Here is a 22175-nt window from a genome sequence, read left to right on the forward strand (position 1 = left end):
ACTTTCATCTCTAATGCAATGATATTTTTGACACAAAATATCAGCCACAAGATGTATACCTCTTAAGTGCAGTAAAAACACGGATCAATATAATGCAGTTCTTCCCACTCCTATCCTTAGAAGGAGACTCACAATTTACCTCTGCTTTATTTCCTGACAGGCTTCCATTTTCAATAGTTGTACAAAAGGTCTTAGAAAACTTAAATCAGATTTCTGAATGCTTAAAAAATAAGCACACACATTCAGTGAAATCCTTTTTCACCAGAAAAATTCCAGTCTTGGTTTCTTTTAAAGGAGCTTTTAGAGCTGAATGCTAAAATCCTTTTATTGCATCAGACATCTTGATGCAGCAGAAGAAAAGTGACCTGTGCTTCCAGCTTCATATTCTTTTTCCATTCGACTGCGTATTTTACGCAAAAGTACTTCCTTTTTGTACCTCAACCCGTCACGCAGATCTTAAAACGCACAAGCCTGAAGGCTAAATCTCCATTATCCAAATTGTGCCACCTTTCAGCAACTCGCCTCCTTTCTCAGACAACCTGGATTTCGGAAAAGGCATTTACTGCATATCCTGCCAAGTGTAACTCCTTCATCTGCTTCGATGAGCCCCACAACGCATTCCTGACAGGAGCTGCACTTGGGTTCTGAGGACTCAACTCTCTCAAGTCACACCCTGGCCAGTCTCCAGTGAGCAGCACTCACCAAGTCCTGGAGCAGCTGGCAGCAGGGATGTGTGGTGTGGACAGAACACACTTCACCCACAATGCAGTACAGTCACTAAGTCCTGACTATGCACTGACTTCATCCAAAGTGACATTTTGCAGGATTTCCATCACAGGTTGTATAAAAGAAAAGCCTTAAAAACAGAAGCTGGAGCAATCCTATCTTCCCTGTTACAGCCCAAATGCTGGACTCCACAGAAACTACAAAGATCCATTACTGTAGAACATACTGAATAGAACTCTTGATGATTAATCAACAATGACTGAAGAGATGATATATCCACACAGAAACTACAGCTTAAGAAGTTAACTTCATATGTGAGGAAGGGGTAGCATATTTTTTGAAGAATAAGAGAACATTTTAACAGAAACGGCTGAAAAACTTAACCTGACCAAACTGTACCATAATGCCAAATGAGTAAGTTGTGATAAGAAAATGAGTACCAATGCATAAACAGCCAATTTTAAGAAATAACATTAACATATTTTGAGTTATAATAAAATCTTTGGTCTTTGAGAAATAAACTTGTACAACAGATTCAACTAATTCAGAAGGCAAGCTAACAGAATGGCTTATTTTTACAATGATTTTTCATAAACTCATAAATTTGTGCTCCTTCCCGCTTGAAAACAAGCAGGAGACTACTCATTGTACAGTCAAGCCTTCTGTATTGTTTTCTGTCATAAAAAAAGAAAATGAACTGAGATGTTCAGGATATTATTTCTTCATGGTCTTGTAAATCATGATAGAAAGTGCTAAAAAATACTTGCAAGAGGTATCGCAAAGCATGATCAACAGGGTTTCTCTCCAAGCTAGGGAAGGTATTGAGAGTAAAGACTTGTGTAGGAAAATTGCATTCTAAAATATTTACTTTCTTTCAATAATTTATGAGCGCTAGAAAAGGGTTAAAATCTAAATTACATTCTAGTTATCGTTTAGATACATTTCTTCAGATGTACCTTTTGAATTGATCATGGAACAGCAGAGAGCACAGAACAGAACTGCATGCACGTAAATAAAACTTCAGAAAAGACAAGCAGCAGTACATTGAGGAAAGAAAAATGAAAGGTAGTATAACGAACTGTAGAAACAGTTTCATCTGACAGACAGAAAACCTAACAGATTATGAAAGCAGTGACAATCATGTAACATGCAAGGAAAAAGGATGGGTAGCATTTCAGTATATAGTTTTAATTCAGAATATAAAAACCTAAACAAAGCCAGCAGCATCTAAAATAAACTTTCAGCCTCAGCAATACGTTTAAGACTATAGAAAGAACTGAACAGTGGTTCTAGGAAAGTCAACATGAAAAAAAATCTACAACTTAAAACTAAAAAATAGCAGAGATGGGGGCAGTGGGGAAAAGGCAGACACATCAGTTTGAGAAGCCCTTGCAGAATTTTGCTGAGCTGAAATACAACTGAGAGTAAAATCTGTTACCATGACCAAGGCATATACAGCTGGGAGCTTCTGAGTTTGAATTTACAGGAACTCCCTGGCTCAAATCCCACCTTTGTCAGGCTTAAAACTGTGTACTGAAAATATAGCCTACATTGAAGTTTGCACACTGAACCCAAAGGGGACAGTGACAATGGTCACCAGCTGCACACCAACCCAGGGGATGAGGCTCCTCCAGCACTCCATCCTCCACATCTTCTCCTGTAGGAGTGGCGATCACTGCCTCACCACATCAACTTCTCAGCTCCAAAAGAAAACCACAGTCACCAAAACGATTTCCTGAATGCACAGACTGATAAATGGTCTCAAGGAGCAGTGAAAGACACCATGCTCCAGAGGTGCTGTCTGGAGTGCAGGAGATGGGTATTCACATACACTACTTCCATTGAAATCATTGCAGACCAACCAAATCTTCAACAATTCCTACATGGAGCTGCCAAATGTTAAGATGCTATAATAAGCAAAACACGAGCAAGTGGACAGCTCTATTATTAGTTGCTCTCTCACCAAAAAAACCCCACTGTCCCTTTTTCAAGGGATTTATACTGCATCAGTATAAATGAAAAGTCAACCTGTGTATTGTTATGTTGCATTTTTAAAAACAGGGCATGATGTTCATGAAGCACACTCAAGTACCTTTGAAGAGAAAGAAGTTGAGAGAACCTTGTGCATGACTAATATCAGACTACAGCTGCCTGAAAACAGACACCAAAGAACAGAGCAATAACACACTAACGCTATTCATAATGCTTATTATTTACAGGAGATATTTATTAATAAGCACGCTAAAAATCACCTAGAAATTAAGCATCAATCCTAGAGACAGTTACATGATTTGCCAACAGTAAAACCAGAGAGTGAAGTTTACTTTAAGTGTATTTCCAAGTTGAAAGTCTTGCTTCCAGCAAACTAAATGGGTAGTTTACTACAAAGGAAATAAATCTAGATGAAGAGTTTTAATTCAGTCATTGAGACCAAGGAAAACGACTTCTGAACAGAAAAAGGGATGGATGAGGAGGCAGAACATCAAAGGTAATTACTGCTCTACAGAAAAGCAGTATGATGTGACATCCTGGTAGTGTCCCTAGTACCTCTCCTTACTTATTCATGGCCTTTCAGCAAGTGTAATGTCGTCACTTTTTCCTTTGTGTTAGCTGTTGAGGGGTCTTTAACAAATATGAACATTTTGTCAGTAAAAAAAAAAAGGCAAGAAATACAAGGAGAGACTACTATAGGCTGTCAGGGAAAATAAATAACTCTTTCAGACAAGGATAGAGTGTTTATTTTAGACAAAAAGTGCATCATAAGCCACACCTGCAACTGAACCCTTCCTGTGAATAGTGGAAACAATTACTTTGTTACATCCAGCTGTAGAAAGTATGAAGCAATAAACTGAAATCACAACAACATGAAAGGACACTTGTCAAAACGGCCAACATGAAAATGAGGAGTGAAAGACTAACATTGTTGGGAAGGAATCTGATGGGAGGGTAGGAATGTTTGCTTTGGAGTAAGAATTAAGGCTCTCAGATTAAGCAACTTGGAGCGCAATTAGTGAAAAAACCCAATTTGTAAATAGCCTGTCAGGCTGATAAGCTAAACAAGTGTTAAGCAAGGAAATACTGTCAGTTGAAGTCAAAGTTGGACAAGTTGGTGCAGACAGACCACCTGATGGCTGCAAGGAAAGGCATAAAACTGTAGAGCCAGTGGTGTGGCTCTACAGTAAACTGTAGAGCCACCACCAATGTTAATCCCCATAACAATCTACATCTACTCTGGAACAGAAAGCCTCACCTCCTTCTGACAATGAAAATTCATTATAAACTCCAAAATCCCCATCAGTCTAAAAATAGATTTCTACTTCCTTACCTTCTTCCCCATTGCACTGTTCGTATCATGATCTATCCTACAATTTGCAACATTATATATAGCCTCACACCCCTGTATCACAAAGCCCTATATCTATGTAAGCTCCCACAGCAAATTGCAGCACAGTGATATGAACTGAGAATAAGAAGAAACACTTTTGATGAAAAAGATGAGATACCATTTGCAAAGAACTGAACAGCTAGAAAAGTAATAGTCTGTTAAAAGAGAAAGGTGCTAATATGCAATGTGGAATGAAGAGGCTACAAGATTGACAGCTGCAATCAAAACAATGCAAAGAGGTCCGGCTGTGGAAAGAAGAAATTTATACATGTGAAAAGACAGAAGGTCTTTTCCATTCCAAAATTCATCTAATTAGGAACTCAGTATACTTTAAAAGAATGAAAGAGTATGCAATGCCTCTCTGTTAAAAACTATTGTAATAAAAAAAAACTAGTATGGAGCATCTTCCCAGTCACAGCCTGTCACCTGCATGCAAACTGCTGTGTTCCATTAAAAAACATTTCCTAAAACCAAAGCAGAACAAACCTCAAACATCTGAGCATTGAGGACAGGAGGAAAAAAACCATTTTTATAGCACTAAAGAACATCTCTGAAGCTTCATTATGGTACTAGGATAGGTGAAAAATGGCTTGATTCTAGAAACCATAATCCTGTCATGGCATCAAATGCCAAATTATTAAGTGCACTAAACAAACTGACACTTTTTAAAATCTTTGTTTTTTAAAAAGGGTCTTGATTTTTCGTTCTATTCCTCTCTGTTATCATGACTGGTCAAGTGGAGGCTTGCCAGGGACTGTCACACAGAGCTGTGTTACTGGTTTCTATCCAGTTCCCAAGTGACACTGTTGTTCCGTGCTTGGCACGGCAGGCACTGAATCCCCATAAATAATTGTTCTGATATCGGAGACACAGGACTATAGTTCTGGTTCAGAGAGTTTGCTGGTCACAGCGAGTGGGCAGATGAAGGATGCTTTTATTTACACACAAAAATCTTTGTCTTGACCAAGAACAAAGGGAAAGGATATACAGAGAAAGACCACGACAATTTAACGAGGATTTGTTCCTTCGAGGGGACAAAGCTGGGGCTGACAGCCAGTGCCGGTATTACACCATTACAGCAGTTTATATGGTACCTCTTTTGGAAATAAACTGTGAGTATTTGCTCACCACACCACCAAAACCACCTGTTTTACACTCACAGGATGAATTTTATTAAAACATCAGGAAGAAACGGAGGAAAGCAAAAGAGGAACAAAAAAATATTGCCATTTAAATAATTTTGAACAATGAAGAAAATACACAAGAAAAAACTGCTATCACTCAGCATTTTTATTTACATACAGATACAAATGAATAAAAAGGCAGAGTTTCTTCTTCAAGACTGCTAACTTGCCATTACACAGGGAGGGAAACTGGCTTCCACTCAACTGCTTATGCTATCACATGTACATGAGGATGGAAGTTCATTTTTGCTTCCCTCATGCTCTGCAAGCCCCACAGAGGCAGGGAAAGAGAAAAAAAGCTTGGATGACAACAGAGTACTCAGAATAGACTAGCCCTAAGCTTATCCCTGAGTCACATTGTGCAAATTGCATCACTCTCTGCTCTACTTTTATATTGACATTACTGAAGACTGAGAGAACTCAAAAATAGCCATTTGCTCCCCATAAAGAAGCTGCTGGATAACTGTTCATTCATCTATGTTGCTGCTCTCCATGCTGATTGCACTCTTGGCTTTCAATGAGAGAATCAGAACTGCCAACACACCCAAGACTTCAGTACACCATGGTTTTACACAGTGATCAAATGATGTAGTCTTATCTTTCTCTCCTTTCAAAATACTAATACTAGGCTTTATTTATTGGACTGAGACTGAGCCCAAGTTCTCAGAACTAACAACAATCTTAGTTCTATTTAAGATTAGTTCATAAATCAGAGTCTTTTTCTGGAAAATAAGCCCATTGTTATATACTATAGCTTCATAAATTAACTCAAACCCAGGATAGCTGTAAAATGTATAGCAGCATCTCCATTTCACAACTTCCTGACTTACTTGGAAGTATTTCAGAAAAAGATCATGCAATTAAAAATGCTGGCAACAGAACCATCTCTAACAATAGCTAGGGTAATTAAGGCTTGGGAAGAAAAGAAGAAGCACATGGACATATGAGTCTCTAGTTACATTTATGAACTCTGGAGTCTAACGACTACATATGAAAGATGGTATTATCTCTCCTAATTATACGATGCTAAGCTTAATTATCTGAAGATTTATCTGGGTGTACTTAGTGGCCCCAAAACCTTTAGCATTTCCCCTAAAAAGTCAAACGTGCCCATCTGTTTCTGAGCTACTCAGCAAACAGAATCAAGGTATTAATTTTAAACCAGTGTTTTGAACACAGCTATAATAGAATAGATCCCTTATCTTTCCTGTGAGGAAGGTCTATGTGAGCAGGGAACTAAAAATACTCCTTTATATACATGTGCGTGCACATATAACTACCAATGTCAAACTGCACAGATTCAAAACCTTGCACTACCTCCAAAACATGACATATTTACCTACTTTCACTGATGCATTCATTTCATAGTTTAAACTTACTATTTCAACTGCACAGAACTACCCTTGTGAAAATTATTGGGACAGAGAGGGGGCAAGATGTATAGGAAATTCCTCAAATGCTACAGCACCTCAGTATCTGTTAGGATTCCATTCAAACTAGTCATATGAAGCCTTAGGGGAGCTGGCATGCAGGCAGATTTAGTTATGATGGTTTGTCATTCAATAAATCCATCAGTATTAAAATAATCTTTGAAGTGACTTGCAAAGATGTCTATTAGTGTATGTCAGTTATTAAGCAATTTTTCTATTGATATTGGATCAGAAAAAATACTGTCTCTTGTAGAACAAGACAGGAGGGTGACAAAACAGTTGGAGCAAAAATCAGACTCATTAATAACAAGTCTACAATCACACCATAAAATAAACAGTTTCAAACAAAGAACACGCCTGGCTGTTAATCTCTTGACTATTAAATACCCAGCATTCATTAATAATTTGAATAAAACAAAATAATGGACAATAGTAGCATTTAATTTTCAGGTCATAAAACAACTTCAATCACTGCAAACTCCAAAGACAAACTAATTCTGAGGACAGTCTCTTATATCAAATCCATAGATCCAAATTCAGTATGAACTTCAGGATCCTAAAATATGAACAACACATAGTTTGAGGGAAATAACATAAAAAAAAGTAAACAAAATTAAGATTTAAATGTGCCACTCCTTTTTAAAATGAAGAACGTGGAAGTAGACAGTACCACCCACATTTCTCCTGTCTCAGCCATCACTTCATACAATTATCCCACAAACTTACTGGATTTTGTTTTAGAATAACTACCTTCTTTGGAAGGTGCCTTTCTGAAAGTCCTAAAAATTTAGGAACTTTTTTCTTTCTATTTCCAGTCCCCAATTTACTTGCAGCAAATGAAATCTACCCTTCCTTCAGGCAGTAGCACACAAGTGTGGTCTTGATTAAAATCAAACTAACATGTCACAGCTTCCAGTATTTTCAGTAAATAGTTCATTCAGGCCTAAAATCTTGTTCCTGCTTGCTGGAGTTAAAAGTTCAACTCAATGACTGCAACAGATGTCTACCCACATCCTTAAAAAGACAACTGACTTGCCTGGTGCTGTCAGGGAAGTCTACAGATGCCTGACACAACATTGGAACTTTAAATATGCAAGAGCCTGCATTCCCTATCCAGGGCAAATGACTTGTATACAGATTTCACAACAGAAGGTATTTGTAAAACTAAAGATGAGGAAAAAAATAGAGCTGCTTGAAGAGCATCTTGTGGACAAAACACCTCTAATATTGTTTCTCATACCTCCAATTTTTTTCCTATTTTATACCTCCAATTTTATCTTTCCCAATGATTTTAAAAACAGAGAAAATGTAGCAATTCATTGAACACAGGGGAAAAAATGCTAAAGCTTACAGCCACTGTCAAAGGTTTAGAAGGCTACGGTCTTGGCTAACATTATAAATAAACTTCCATGATGCTTTTGACTCTGATCATAATTTTCAGATCTACAGAAATTCATACACACACACATGCTTAAATATATTCTCATATGTCCAGATTTGTGTAAACACAATGTTGCCACTTTTACACCATTTTACTAAATAACACAAAGCATAGTTATATCATTTAATATATTCAAATGTAACAGATTTTACATGCAACAACTGCAGCCAGCCATGACAAGGCTGAGCTTGCACTGCAGGAAAGTACACTTGTTCCTGGTGAAGATGGATGGTTACATCTTATAGGCCAACTTGTTTGATTTTATGACCAGGATATCTCTCTACTCTTCCCAGAGGCAACCTTAAAAAGTTGTTCTCCCAGCTCCCAAAAGACACACTCATCAAGTTCTAATATTAATGCTTTACTCACCAATGCTGCTCAGAGAACTGCTGCTTTCCGAGTCAGAAGGCATTATGGACAACACACTGTAGGTGGACCCTAGAATCAGGAAAATAAAAATAGTATTAACTTTTTCTCCCCTTTTCCTCTCTACAAAAAAAGCTATGATTCATTTCCTTGATACTGTAGACGCCAAATAAATTAACTAAAAATACTAAAATTATTCAAATTACTAAATCAGAGAGAAGACACATCACTGACACAAAAATCTAACAGGCAAAGCATAACCTGTAAATGAACACTTCACTGAGCACTTTTTGTGGTAGAACACCATTTTGGATAACATGGTAAAAATGAGTTCAGCAAAATATTAAGTACATCAGTTATTTCAGACAGACTGAAAACACAGAGTTTCAAGTCTATTACAGAAGATTAGGAGTGATACTTGTGACAACAGTGGCAATCTATTTTGGTTTCTCCTGTCTTTACATGTACCAACTCCTAATTCATTGTGTAATTACTTGGTATTCTTCTTCTCAAACTTCATTCACACTTAAAAATTTCATTTAATTTGTAAATAAAATTTGCTTGCATCCATTTGCAACTTTCAGTATCTGGCCTTAAGAGCAAGGACCCACAAAGCAGCAAGTTTACTCATGTATTACTAAATCAACAGACAGAGAAGCCCTTTATTTTAGCTATTTTAGAAGTATGCCAGATTTTATTTACCAGAAGAACTAGAAGGACAGGTCCTACTTCAAAACATTAACCAAACAGCTCCACCATCCCTCACAGACAGGATAAACACACCATGGTAGAAAGAAAGGCAATGATTATGTACAAAAGCCATTAAATCTAGGCTATTTTCAGCACTTGCCAGGATGAGAGAGCTGTGCTCACAACAGCCAAGCCCTAAGGCTGCTTCAAAAAATTCAGGAGCTCCCTTTGCTAGAGTCCCTCCTTCTTATATTTCAATATTTCTCTCTTCTAGTTTCTTTGAAATGAAGAAATAAAAACTGAGAAGCAGCAGGAATAACTGCATGGAATAGACTGAAGGAAGGATAGGCTAGAAAATAAAAAAGAAATTAGTTTTTGTTCATCTCCTCTGCTTCTTACTAGAGAAGAGCATGACATCTGTAACTACATGTAACTATGATGTTAGATGAATGAAAGCCAAGATTTGATAAAATAATTTTACTAACATAAGCAATAATGGAAAAATCAATTCAAAAAAGAAAAAAATTGAAAATAAGCAAGAAATTGCATCTTGAAGTAGACTGTTTAAACTGAAAAATCTCTATGAAAAATTATTTTAAATATATTTGGTACAATAATTCTATTCAATTGTACGGGACCTAATTTTTTTGTTTTGTTCAAATTCTTAAACAAAATACAATAAGTACATCACTGACACACTGGCTTCAGAAAAAATCTGCTGCACCTTTTTGCTTCTATTTCAGACATTTTCAAATAATAGAAATTTAAAGCTTATTAAAAGCTAAATAATTTCCACATTAGTTATACTTAACCTCCTTGCATATTCTAAACTCATATGCCTTGCAGTATTTCTTGCAGTCTGGACCTAGACTGACTAGAATCACAAGCTGAAAAAAACAAATAAATATATTAAACAGAGTAGGACATCTTTATGATAGACCACATGTACTGAGATTGTATCAAAACCGTGTGGGACTCAAGCACAACAAAATCTTGTACCAGGAAGTGATATTTAATTATGCTCAGCAATTGAAGGCAAAATCACCCAGTTCCTCTAAAAGATTACACAGGAGTTCCATATCTAAAGAAACTTGTAGCAATTATTAGCTGCTTTTGCTTTTAAGAGTGAAGAATTAAAAGACTCAAAAATCTCATCATCTTAACTGATCTTCATTTCACTTATCTTCAAGAAACTAATCCTCTCTGTCTTCTTGTCCAGCATTACAAGCCAGAGACAGGACTTAAGATGAGTTAAGTTCTGCTCTCTGGAATGGACAGAAAGGTTTTGTGAAGCTGACTTCATCAATGGAGAAATATGACTCTCCAAAGCCATGTTCTTAAAACATTAGCTCATATTTGTAGACACAAGTTCCGGTATGCATGGCATGCTATCAAGAAAACCTACAATTGTGAAGAGGGGAGGAATCATCTGACCCGTTCATAATTCCTCACTTACAATAACAACAACAACAATCTAGTCACATTGTCTGGTTTCGTTTTGTTTTTAAATTACACAGGGTCCAAGTTCATTATCTGTAACAAGTGCCACCTTTGTCATCAGAAGCATTAGTATTAGTAAGCATCAGAAACAACAACCAGGTCCCTACACAGCTGTCACAATATTAAAATTCATCTTGAGGTACTGTCCTGGCATACATCTTTGTATTAAATCCAGGCTAAAGTGGCATTGTGCTTGGCATATTTTGCTTGATCAAGCTAGCAATATATCATTGGTACCTGCAAATGCTTCAAGCACTATTTCCCCACTCATTAGAATGCCTCCTCACATAAATGAAAACACTCAAAATCATCCCAACAACAATTTAGATACAGGTTTAAAAAAAAAAAAAAAATAAAAGAAAAAGGCACACGTCAGTTTCTACAACCAAAGGCACTAGAACACCCTGATTATTTGTAAGCTGCACAGCCATGGTATTCTAATTAACTTGTTGAAAATTCACCTTCCCCCAAAAGAATTTTCCACTTTATTTCCTGTTCTTACTGTTTTCTGACTGTCCATCTCGTCAAATTGCACCAAAAGAAAAGAAGATCTGAACATTAAACCCAGTAAGAAGACAAACACTTTTTTTAGATAAAGGTTGAAAGTGCTTCACACCTAGTTCACAGGCATTTCACCACACTTTTCCAAATAGTTCACTTTAATATTTTTCTGTTAGTATTCACTTTGCATACTGAAATCCCCCAGTGGTAAAATCCCCCAGTGGTAAAACTTGCTACATTTGATTTCAATTCACTGATTTATAATAATTGCTGACATGTTTCTAAAGTTTAAGACCACACTTGCAATGACAGGATGCTGAGAAACACAGTAGAACCTATACCTACTTAAAAATAGAAATAAGAAAAAACTCTAAACCCAGCAACTACATCAAAAAGAAAACCCCAAGAAGCACAAGCAAACCAAAACCCAAGCATATCTTCTACAGATTCACATTCACATGGCGAGGGAAAATACATGACCATCCTGTCCTGACATGGCAGACTTGCTTTCTCTTTTACTTATCCAGACATAAGCTTTGGATCAGCTCCTGGCTGTATTAAACAGCTTTGGCAGAGCATAGGGATTTAGAAACTGCTACACTATATACTTGAGAACCTTAAGAAACTCATTTCCTTCTATTTTCAACAACTAGAGCAAGTCAAATTTCTTTAAGTTATTACTGTCTTTATTAATCAGATTACAGGAAGGCCACTTAAGAACTCACAGATTCAGGAAAGGAACTTATTGTTTAAGTGTGGAAGCCACCTCCAGAGACAACAAAGAAGTGTGTTCCAGTTTGCCTTCATCTTTCACACAACAGCCACACAGAAAGAGTGATATGTATTTTACTTGACAAGAAAGAAAATGATGGTGGAAACAGGAAAAAAAAAAACAGAAAGAAAAAACCTAAAGAAGAGTTACACATCCTGAGAAGACTGCAATTGTCTAAGCCAGCAATATCCTGATCAGGAGTATCAAATCAAGACTGGTGGAATTAAACCAGTCATACAAAATGAAAATAGAACTTTTCTCTCTTCTTTCTAACTTCTGAATTGTGAAACACCATGTAACACTGGACATCACCTGTTCTTAAAGGAGAAACTACAAAAAGCCAAGCCAGCTGTCTCCAAATAATGTCTCCAAAACAAGCTTGAACTTGGCACCTTCTTTAAGAAAGTAGTACAAAGGATCAAGTATGATATCTGAATGACTTGTGAGAAAAAATACAGTGTTCAGATTAAGAGAACTAAGCTGTCAACTGGCAGCACTACACAGAAACTTCTCATCCTCCTCCACACAAATACGCAGGCTCTGCTCACAGCTCTAAAGCACAGCCTATCCCAGGGGACTGCAGTGGCCAAAGAAGGGACAGGGATTCACCTTTGCAAAATTCATTGCACATACACCTTCAATCCTCTAATTATTCCCTTCCCCCCTTATCTTACAACTCGACTCAAAGAAGGCTATTTCATCTTCCAAGCTTCATTATATGAACTAAACTGTGTCACAACAGTTCCTCTCTCTGACAAACACCCTCAGCACAGGGCCAAAGAGACAAGTATATTGAACCTGCTTCAGTGAGTGAAGAACAAGGGGGTTTATTCAAGGAGCATGAGGTGTTTTATCTCACATGATGGGGAGTGCTCAGATCTTGGCTGCACAGCTCTGGGTAGGTCATCCATCTTTAGGGATGGCATTTACATCTGCAGTATGGTTGACTCCTAAATTAGGCACAATTTCTAACCAGGAACACTTAAGTTAATGTAGGACTGAGACTGGAAGGAGCCTTTGCCCATACAAATTTCTTTTTCTACTTCTCTGTGTTTAAGGATAATGTTAAACAACCCTCCATGCTCCTCAGCTACAAATTTCCATTGTTAATTGAATTCTGCTCCTCCTCCCACCTCCCTTTGCAGTGCAGTGACTGCCAGCTGATTCAACTTATTGTCAGCAAATGATTTTTCTGACGGAAATCCAATGCACCGGATGAGAGGGCAGCACAACAAACATTGCTTTATCCACATCTCCATGCACCAAACCAAACAGACATTGGCAGGACTCCCACGTGCTGGGGGAGCAGTTGTTTGATTACAACTGGAAACAACCCAAAATTCAATGTTCCCTTTGCCTTTACAAAAACAAAACTGCCCAAGGAGCTCAAGACTACATGGATCTGCCCTGCTCTGTCTCTGAAGCCATTCTTTCCATGGCAGCCTGTGCACCCAGGTTTGTCACAAACCACAGGACATGGTCACTGCTTGCAAGCTGTGTGAAATTCAGACACTAAATTCTGATCTCATACAAAACCTTCAATGGAGTATTTGCTTCCACTTGTGTCACACTTATTTCAGATGTTTCACAGCCATTTACCCAGAAGGATATGAGCAACTCCAAGAACAAAGGTACAAACTTAGCAGTAAAGGTCAAACAGAAGTAGATGCTATTTCACCAAAAGTTTGCTATTTCTTCCTTGTCTGCTTTCAGGCACAGCTTTGTTATTTATTCTGTATATCTATTTTTAGGACACCATGAAAACTAAATGAACATGAAATGGCTTTTTAAATAATTAAGCAGCTAAAACTCCACATTTTTTTTATTTCCCAAATAGCTTGGTCTGTAACAGTTTTACAGAAGTGGTGAGGTTCAAAAAGCTTATTTTCCTTTTCAATAGAAAAAACTTTTTATAATGAGGTATTAATGAGATATTTAGATATTAATATTAAAAGAGCTGTTTGGGAAAACATAGCTGCTTTACTGTTTAAGTCAATCTGGAATTCTAAGTGATTACAAATACACTCTCGTTAAGGACAGAACACTTCACACATGAAAAAGGACTGAGGCACCTTTCTCTGAAACATTTAGTAAAAATGAACCTAAAGTCAGATTTAAGTAATAATCATGATTTAATATGACAATTTATGTTAAGGCCTAGATTCAAAAGCCAGAAGCCAGAGACATCCATAAAGATGCCCTGAATTCAGTTCCTAGCTGTCAGTCAGTACAGCATCAGATCTTCAGCTATCAACAACAATGCTAGACAAATAGCTGTAAAATTGTTATTTTCTTAGCAACATCTGAACAAGAGAGATATTTACTTCCATAGGCTTATGCACAAAAGGCAGAGAAAAGAGTAACTCATTATGAATTCTTCAACCTCAGTATTTAGTGCAGATGGGAAAAATTTGAACTCAAAATCAAGTTTTAGTAAAAATGCAGTGCAGATACGTGAAGCAAATTATCTTATATTTCAGCTTGTGGATTGCACATGAGCTGATTATTATCAATGCAGCAGTGCTGTCTTCTCTTCTAAAACATGATGTGGCACTACAACTATCTTATCAAACAACTACAAATTTCTTATTAATTATTTTAATTTTTGTTTTTAACACAGATGCTTTAACAATTCCTATTAATATATTCTGTGGAATCCATTCCCCTTCACTGGTAAAAAGGCAAAGGCATCCATTTTTTCTTCCTTCTAGCTATCAGGAACATTTCAGTTGTCTGCTGGATAACGTATGATAAACCTTGCTGGATTATGTATGATATGCTGGATTATCTATGATAGCATCTCCTGATACTATCTACCTTTTTAAACTCATTAAGTACAATACAATCTTATAATACTATCTATTTTCTCTGAATATCCTGATTTTTATAACCCTAGCACACTGACATGGGCCAACTGACAGCTCTAACAGTTCTTGTTAGAACACTGACTTTGTTCTAACAAGAGCCAGAACAAAGTAGATGGAATGCTCTTCTCAGAAAGCAGCCCACTACTACTGAAGAACCAAACCAGCAACTGACTGAAGAAGTTACTTACACAGTACCTCCTCATATGAGCCTGATGTTTCTAGTCTGGAATCCTCATTTTGCACAAGTTACAAACCAGTTCACATCCTCTGCTCTTAGGACTGCAAGAGACGTATCAACACAACCAGTCAAACTTGGACTACATGGGAGTCACTACTAAATGTGCCTCCTCTGAAATTACGAGTCATGTTGGGAGATTTGACTTTTCCAACCCATGCATCTCTCAAAAGAGTGGTTCATGTTACTTGTGTGACATCTGGCATAATTCTCAAGAAGCTTCCTTGCAACCTTGAAAGGAGATGCATACTCCCCAGCTAAGCCCTAAAAAAATGAATTCTCTCTATATAGCTCTTCATAGCATACTTCAATACTCAACCCTTACTCAGAAAAACACAAGGGGAAAAAAATGTCCCCAGATGGTTCCATTAAGCTATGTTACAGAAGGGTTTTAAACTCAACTTTTTTGCGTTGTTACAATGGAAAAAACTATACACACTTTCATACAGAAGAGCACTTAGATCCAAGCTTCGTCTGTCTCTGTTTATAGCAGTTTTTACTTAAAATGCTAAGAGAAAAGATATATCTAAGCTAAACAATTTGATTTGAATCTTCTTGTCGCCTTGGCAAGTTAATTTTATTCCTTGACACTCAATTTCATTTAAGATAGCACAAGTAAAGAAGAACAAAAAACCACAGCTTTTTCCCCTCCCAGTGCTGTAGATAAGGAAATCCTACTGCCAGCAGTAATTGCATATTAAACACATACATATTTATTCTGTAGGCATAGAGTACAAAACTCTGCTCAGTAAGAGAGGTCAGTCCTCGTCACCTAGAGACTTCAGGCCCAAGTCCTTTTCAGGACATCTGCAGTTACAGGAAGGTCATCAGAACTGTGTGAAGCTACTTGCACACACCAAGTACCACAGACAAAGGAAAAGTCAAATCCATGGCCAAGTGACCAAGACCCTTCTCAAAACCCAGACAGATTGGAGCAATCATTCTGTGTGCATCCATACAGGATCTTACCAGAAATCTATCAGTTTTCACAAAGCTAATAGCTTCACCAGACAACTCTTGCAAGTTCCAAGCACAGCTGTGACCTCAGAAGGGGCAGAGAAAGTAACAACATCAATTAAGAATAAATTTGATCCACAGACTGTATTTTTTCCAAAGACAAACACACAGATATGAAAAAAGAAACCACACCTACACTCTCATTCAAACAACACAACGAAGTATGTCCTTAATTGCTCTGCTGTACTGAGTGATTATTACAGGAGTCTATTACCTATGAACTATTTACAAAAATAGCTTGCTGCAGAAATCCCCAGGCATGAACTTCATGCCTCTTCTGGTTACAGCTGCACCACCCACAAGAACTGCCCATCCCTCACCAGAGGTAACCTTCGGCTGTGATGGGGCAGTGACAGCCCGATAACCTCAGCCACTGGTCGTGTGTGAGCAGATCTCTCCCTGACACACACATGGAATACACAGAAAAACAGTGCTTAAGCTTCCTAAAGGCAAAAGTAACACATGTAACTAAATAGAACTAAAAGCCATCTTCCTCCAAGTAACAGAGTGCTCATGCATACAAATGCTCACTCTACCTAGGAGCTGAGACTGCTGGAAAAATAGGAACTTATCTGGAAGCAATTATAGCTCCAACTCCTGCTTTTTGCCTCTTCTCTGGAGGACACCAGTGCTGCTACTTTTCCTTCTCTCTCAGTCATGGCAGGACAAGGAGGAGACCATGTTCCCAGCCTCTGCTGTGGCTTGATAGAGTGGGGAGGCAGCCACACAGTGCTTTTCACCGTCAAAGGAGTTTCCTTGCTTATACACAGATGTTCCTAGTGGCTTCTTAACAACAAGACCCTGTATGGAGACTAAAACCATTTGAGTGTCTAGAGAGGATGTTTCCTACATAGCAAAGATATCAACATACTAAATTGGCCTTTGAGCTTTTTTGTAGTTATTATTTTGGGAGAAATGCAAATGCTGCAAGTGTAGCAAGTCACCTAGTGCCTAATGACTTAGGACCTTTTAAACCAACAGGTCTGGGTTACCAAGCAACCAGTTGCTGTGTGTGTACACAGCAATAGGTGGGAACTTGAGGCCTTAGTGAGAGGCAGGCAGATCTTACTAAGGGGAGGATTTCTAGAACCCAAATTTTCACTGTAAGAGCAACTTTAAGGGCGCGGGGGGAAAGGGGTGGCAACGCCTGCAATACAGGCAGCCAAATGCTATTGGCTCTATCAATTCTGGAAAAAGTTTTAAAGCTTAACAGTGTACTGATAAAAGCCTGAAATCACACTCTGACAGGAAGCAATAGCATTAGCATTACCTGACACCACACACTAAGCTATATGGAGTGCAGCTGACTTCCTTGGGGTCTGTGGAAGAGACACAGGCTAAAAATTCAGCACATGCACATGATGTCCAGCATGCTACTCCAAATGCAAGTATAATACCCTAGTCCACTAAGACAGAAGTGACAAAAGAACAGAAGAAAGAAAGAAAACAAGACTACAACACAGAAGAAGTAGAACATGGTGTATTGGACAGCAGAAGTCAGAGCTGTTGAGGGGAGAAAGAGTGGCCTCTCACCCAAGAGAGATGACTAAGACAATAAACAAGTCAAGGTTTGTCATGACTGGGAAGTCACCTGCCTGAAAGGTCTGGTTTCTCCTTAACCATCTCGCATCTTCATTTTGGAGCAGAGGAGCAAATAAAGAGGCTACCTCCCCATCAGCACCACTTTTCAGGCATGAAGATGGAGTGGGGACAGTTTTAACATTCAGGTTCACCTACTGACGACAGCACAAACATACCCTCAAATATGCCAGGTGGTTGGGCATAGCAAACTGCAACACTGTGCAATCTCTTCATTTAACCAAATAAACACCCACATTTCATTGATTCCACATCAGTAACAGAAGAGCCAGTAAATGTTCTGTCTCCAAAGGTTGCCTTGAGCAAGCTCTGCTGTGCAGGCTTCATGGCTGGCTTGGACACTTCTCTTCTACTGGCTTTCATTAGATCTTTTTTCCTTGAACAGATTCGGCAGATATTGGAGGTTTTCCTAAAGGAGATGGCATCAATAAAACTAGTTGCCATCAGGATCAAGTGTTCCATTGTGCTTCCCATTTCAACAATAGCTATGAGAATAGTGATGTTAAGAGTGCAGAGGACAGAAAAAAACATGAGAATGTTAGTGGGTTTAAGGAAAAAAAGGTAAACATTCATTGCATCCAGTGTTTTCCTCACATACAGCTTCCAGCATGAAACATTGACATACAGTTAAGCACTAACTAAACTATAATCAAAACCAAGTCCTATAAACTAAGAAAAAGCTTCCCTCTAAAAAACCCCTCCTAAAGCCTGAAGTGGGATGAATTACAGTGCTACTGCACCCACAAACACCAAATATTTGAAAGACATTACAACGAAGACCAAATTCAACTACTCTGTAACATGAGAAACTGCTTAGGAAATAAAGATGACACAGGTTCAGAACCATCACCATTTATCACAGTATTAAATCTTTCATCATGAACTATAGCCATCTTTGTTAGAGCAACTCTTCTCTACAAGACATTTTCACCACTTTTTTCTTTATCCTCCCATAGTACCGCTGCTGTTACAGAGATATTCTTATTCTACATTGCCATTAGATAAAACAAGAATATTCAAGACATTGAAATTACAAACAAGTGGATTACATTCAATCACAATTTTCCCAAATCCCAAATTCTTATGTTGCTGCATGATTTTACTGTTAAGAATACAAAGTAGTAAAAAAAAAAAAAAAAAAAAAAAAAAAAGGAAGTCTAATTGTGTAAACAGAAGTATGTAAAAGCAAACAGGCGACTGGAGCTCAGCTCAACAGTTTCATCTTTCCTAGGAGTGCTATAAACCACAAATTACTCATGGGAATATTCAGCCCTACATCTTCTCTCTGCTCGGATAATATCTTCCAAAAATTGACATTTTGAGTACATTAGAAGATATGTAAAAAACAACTGTGAATATTAGTTTGGATCCATTAGAAAGCAGTTCACATTTCAAAATCCACACTGCAACAAATCTCAAAAGGGTTTTAATTTGTACAAAAGCATATAACTATCTCTTTCTTTCACAAATAACATCACAGGCAAACTTCAAAGAAAATTTAAATTCTTCAACTAAAAAAAGGATTGATAGCATGTAGCTCTTTAAATCATTGCTTTCCCTTCCCTGCTACCATTTACCCGGATGGGAAAATAAATCCTGCAACTTTTCACTTAAGGGCTAAATTTGCTTTTTAATTAAAGATGCTTGTGCTGATTCTGTTTTATTTAAAATGCAGAGATCCTCCAAAAATACTTAATAAATCATGACTTTAAAAAAAAGTACAGAATTAAGATAATTGAAATAAGTGAGGGGAAAGAAATCCAAGCCACTGAAGAGATCCTGAAGGTAAAAAAAAAAAAAAAAAAAAAAAAATCAACCAAACAAAAAAGCCAAACACCCAGCAACTTGTTCCCAACTAGAGGAAACATTTATGACTTCACAGACTTTCACAGAGGCTCAGACTTTTTTTGATCAAGAGCAAAAGTCAGATTACCTACATGCTGCTACTATCTTCAGTATGAGGACAATGGGATGAACCAGAAAGATTTAATCCCATGAGCACTCTTATTTTTTGGCATGTTCTCTGTATGTATCCAGTTACATCTCCTGACAGGTGAGACTTGGATGTTGGTCATATTTATTTATTTTTCAGTTTCATAAAGCATGCTTCTCTCCATTGTCTGGACAGATTACCAGAGGGAAGAATCTCAATGCACAAACGTATATTGTTTGAGAAAACAAATAAAACCCAACAAACCCTATTCATCCACCCAAACAGAGCTCCTGTCTCAGCCCCCTGGCACTATTAACAAGTCCAAGCATCAGAGTTCTATAATACAATAGGCAATACAACAAAGTTGTTACCTTCAGGTAGGCTAATAGGGAAAAAAAAAAACAAAACAAAACAAAACAAAACCAAGGAGCTGATCAATATTTGCAACTACCCAAGATGCACCATGCAGAAACACCATCCCAGGAATACAAACAACTTAATTTAAAATTGAGCTCAGTTTGTATATAAGATCATCTAGAACCTGTTCATTCTACATTAAGAAGTTGGCCCATCAAAAAGCACAACTTTAAGTGCTCATTGGTGACACCATCAGACAGCAACTATCACACATAAAGAGAAGCCATCAGGAAAGTTTTGAAAAACTAAACCCTGAATATCTGAGCTACCATGGCCCTTTGAAGAGATGAGCAACACCCCTTTACTAAAAATCTGCATCAGGGAAGTATGTTGTTCTGAACAAGTCAGAACAAGCCCTGCCTGGTTACAGAACTTAGCTCCTTCCTGCTACTGTCAGGCTGAACCCCTGTAATCATCCCTAGAAGTGCAAATACTAACCATGACTATTAATCACTTGACATTTAGGCACAGCAGACCAGCATCATCTGGTTTTCAAGGCAGGATGATTCTAGTCACAACTTAAGTGTTTTTAAAATGTCACCTCCCCGGTTCCTCAGCTCGAGCAAAAAAGGACAAGTATTTGCACAGATTAAATGATCATTCACTGATTCATGCCTGCCTGGCAAGTAGTGCTCCCTGGGCAGAACTCATCAGAAACAAAGTGCTGGCAGATTGGGAATTGAGATGCTTTGTCACACACAGAAACACAACTGCACATTTATCACCTACACAAAGTAAGAGCAGATACAAATAAAAGCAATATACAGCAAATAAATAGCAGTGATAATGGACAGCTAAGGAGATCATAAGACACAATGATTCAAAGAAATCGTGGAGATAAACATTCAAATTGAAAGACTATACACAAAACAACCATTATGTTTTACTGGCACATCTCGTGAGGGACTAGAATTTGCTTTGTGTTTTCAAAACAGAGTGGATCTTACAAAGCATCCCCCTTCTACTGGATGGGAAAAAACCCCCCAACTACTAGAATCAGTAGAAACAGGGTAAGGAAATCCACACTGCACTAGCAAAGTTATTCTTGGTCCATGAGGGCAATGGAAAGCAACAAACACACAAGATGCTCCCCTTAGTAGCAGAAGTCAGAGCCCTAAGGAACCTGCTGACTCCTGTACTAAACACATCTCTCCTATCTTTTTATCATCATCTTTCACAGCTTTCTGAGATACTCTTGATCTTCATACTGAAGCCAACTTCTATCATTTTCCTACTTTTAATTTTTTGTTTGTCTTAGCATGAAAAAGATTAAAAATTTGATTATTGTGGGGAGAGGGAGCTCTTATGATTTGTATTTTTGGGGAAGAGAATGAAAAGCTGTATTCTGAAAGCAAACAGACAAACATTTACAGGGCCAGAAACACCTTACCACGACCTTGGCTCCAAACACACATATGATAATCTTTCAAAACACACATCACCTCATCAACATCCCTGTCTCCTACCTAGATATCTAGTATTCTATTTTCAAAACCAGAAATCAGGTCTATCTCTTATACTTTTCAAGAAATGAGGTAAGGAAATGGTTTGGCTTTTTTTTTTTTTTTAATATAGAATACTGTACCTGAAGGATGTATGTTCATTAAGCAGAAAAAGCCTGAAGTCTTAACTGGCAACAAGAGGTGCACAAACACAGGTGGATTGCATATTTAATTCAATTTACCAAGGTGGGCTTTCTGTGTTATGAGTTAAACAAACAGCTGTCACTTGGAACAAATGACAACAATTTTCTGTTGCAAGCCTTGGCACAGAACAATAAGGCAGCTTGATTAATTTCTTTAAAACTAGATTTTTTAAAAAAATTAAGAATGTCACTGTTAATGCACAGAAGCAAGATTATGTTTAGGCTTATCTTCCCAAAACTATGATCTATTAAAAAAAAAAATTCCGACTCCTATACCTGAGGTCAAGATCAACAGTATCTTATACTAAGTGCTCTGGCCTACATTTACAAGAGCATGAATACAGATCTAGTGATGACTGAAAGCATTATTAGTGGTTTTAAAATTTCTGATTAAAATTTGTTAAAACACACCATGTCCATAGACTATACATGTATTGTTCTTCCCACAAACAATGAAAATAAAGAAG

The 22175-nt window shown here is 37.6% G+C and overlaps 1 protein-coding gene across 5 annotated transcripts in view; it reads right to left on the minus strand.

Moving 5' to 3' along the window:
* Nucleotides 1–22175, minus strand: part of DLG5 (discs large MAGUK scaffold protein 5) — a 97075-nt gene that overhangs the window by 52754 nt on the left and 22146 nt on the right. For all 5 annotated transcript variants that reach the window (XM_063163873.1, XM_063163871.1, XM_063163872.1 and 2 more), the window contains exon 2: nt 8536–8604. In XM_063163873.1, coding sequence (XP_063019943.1) covers nt 8536–8604 — 69 coding nt within the window. The remainder of the gene's footprint in view (nt 1–8535; nt 8605–22175) is intronic.

Source organism: Melospiza melodia, chromosome 9 (assembly GCF_035770615.1).
Source record: "Melospiza melodia melodia isolate bMelMel2 chromosome 9, bMelMel2.pri, whole genome shotgun sequence".
NCBI classification, from domain to species: domain Eukaryota; kingdom Metazoa; phylum Chordata; class Aves; order Passeriformes; family Passerellidae; genus Melospiza; species Melospiza melodia.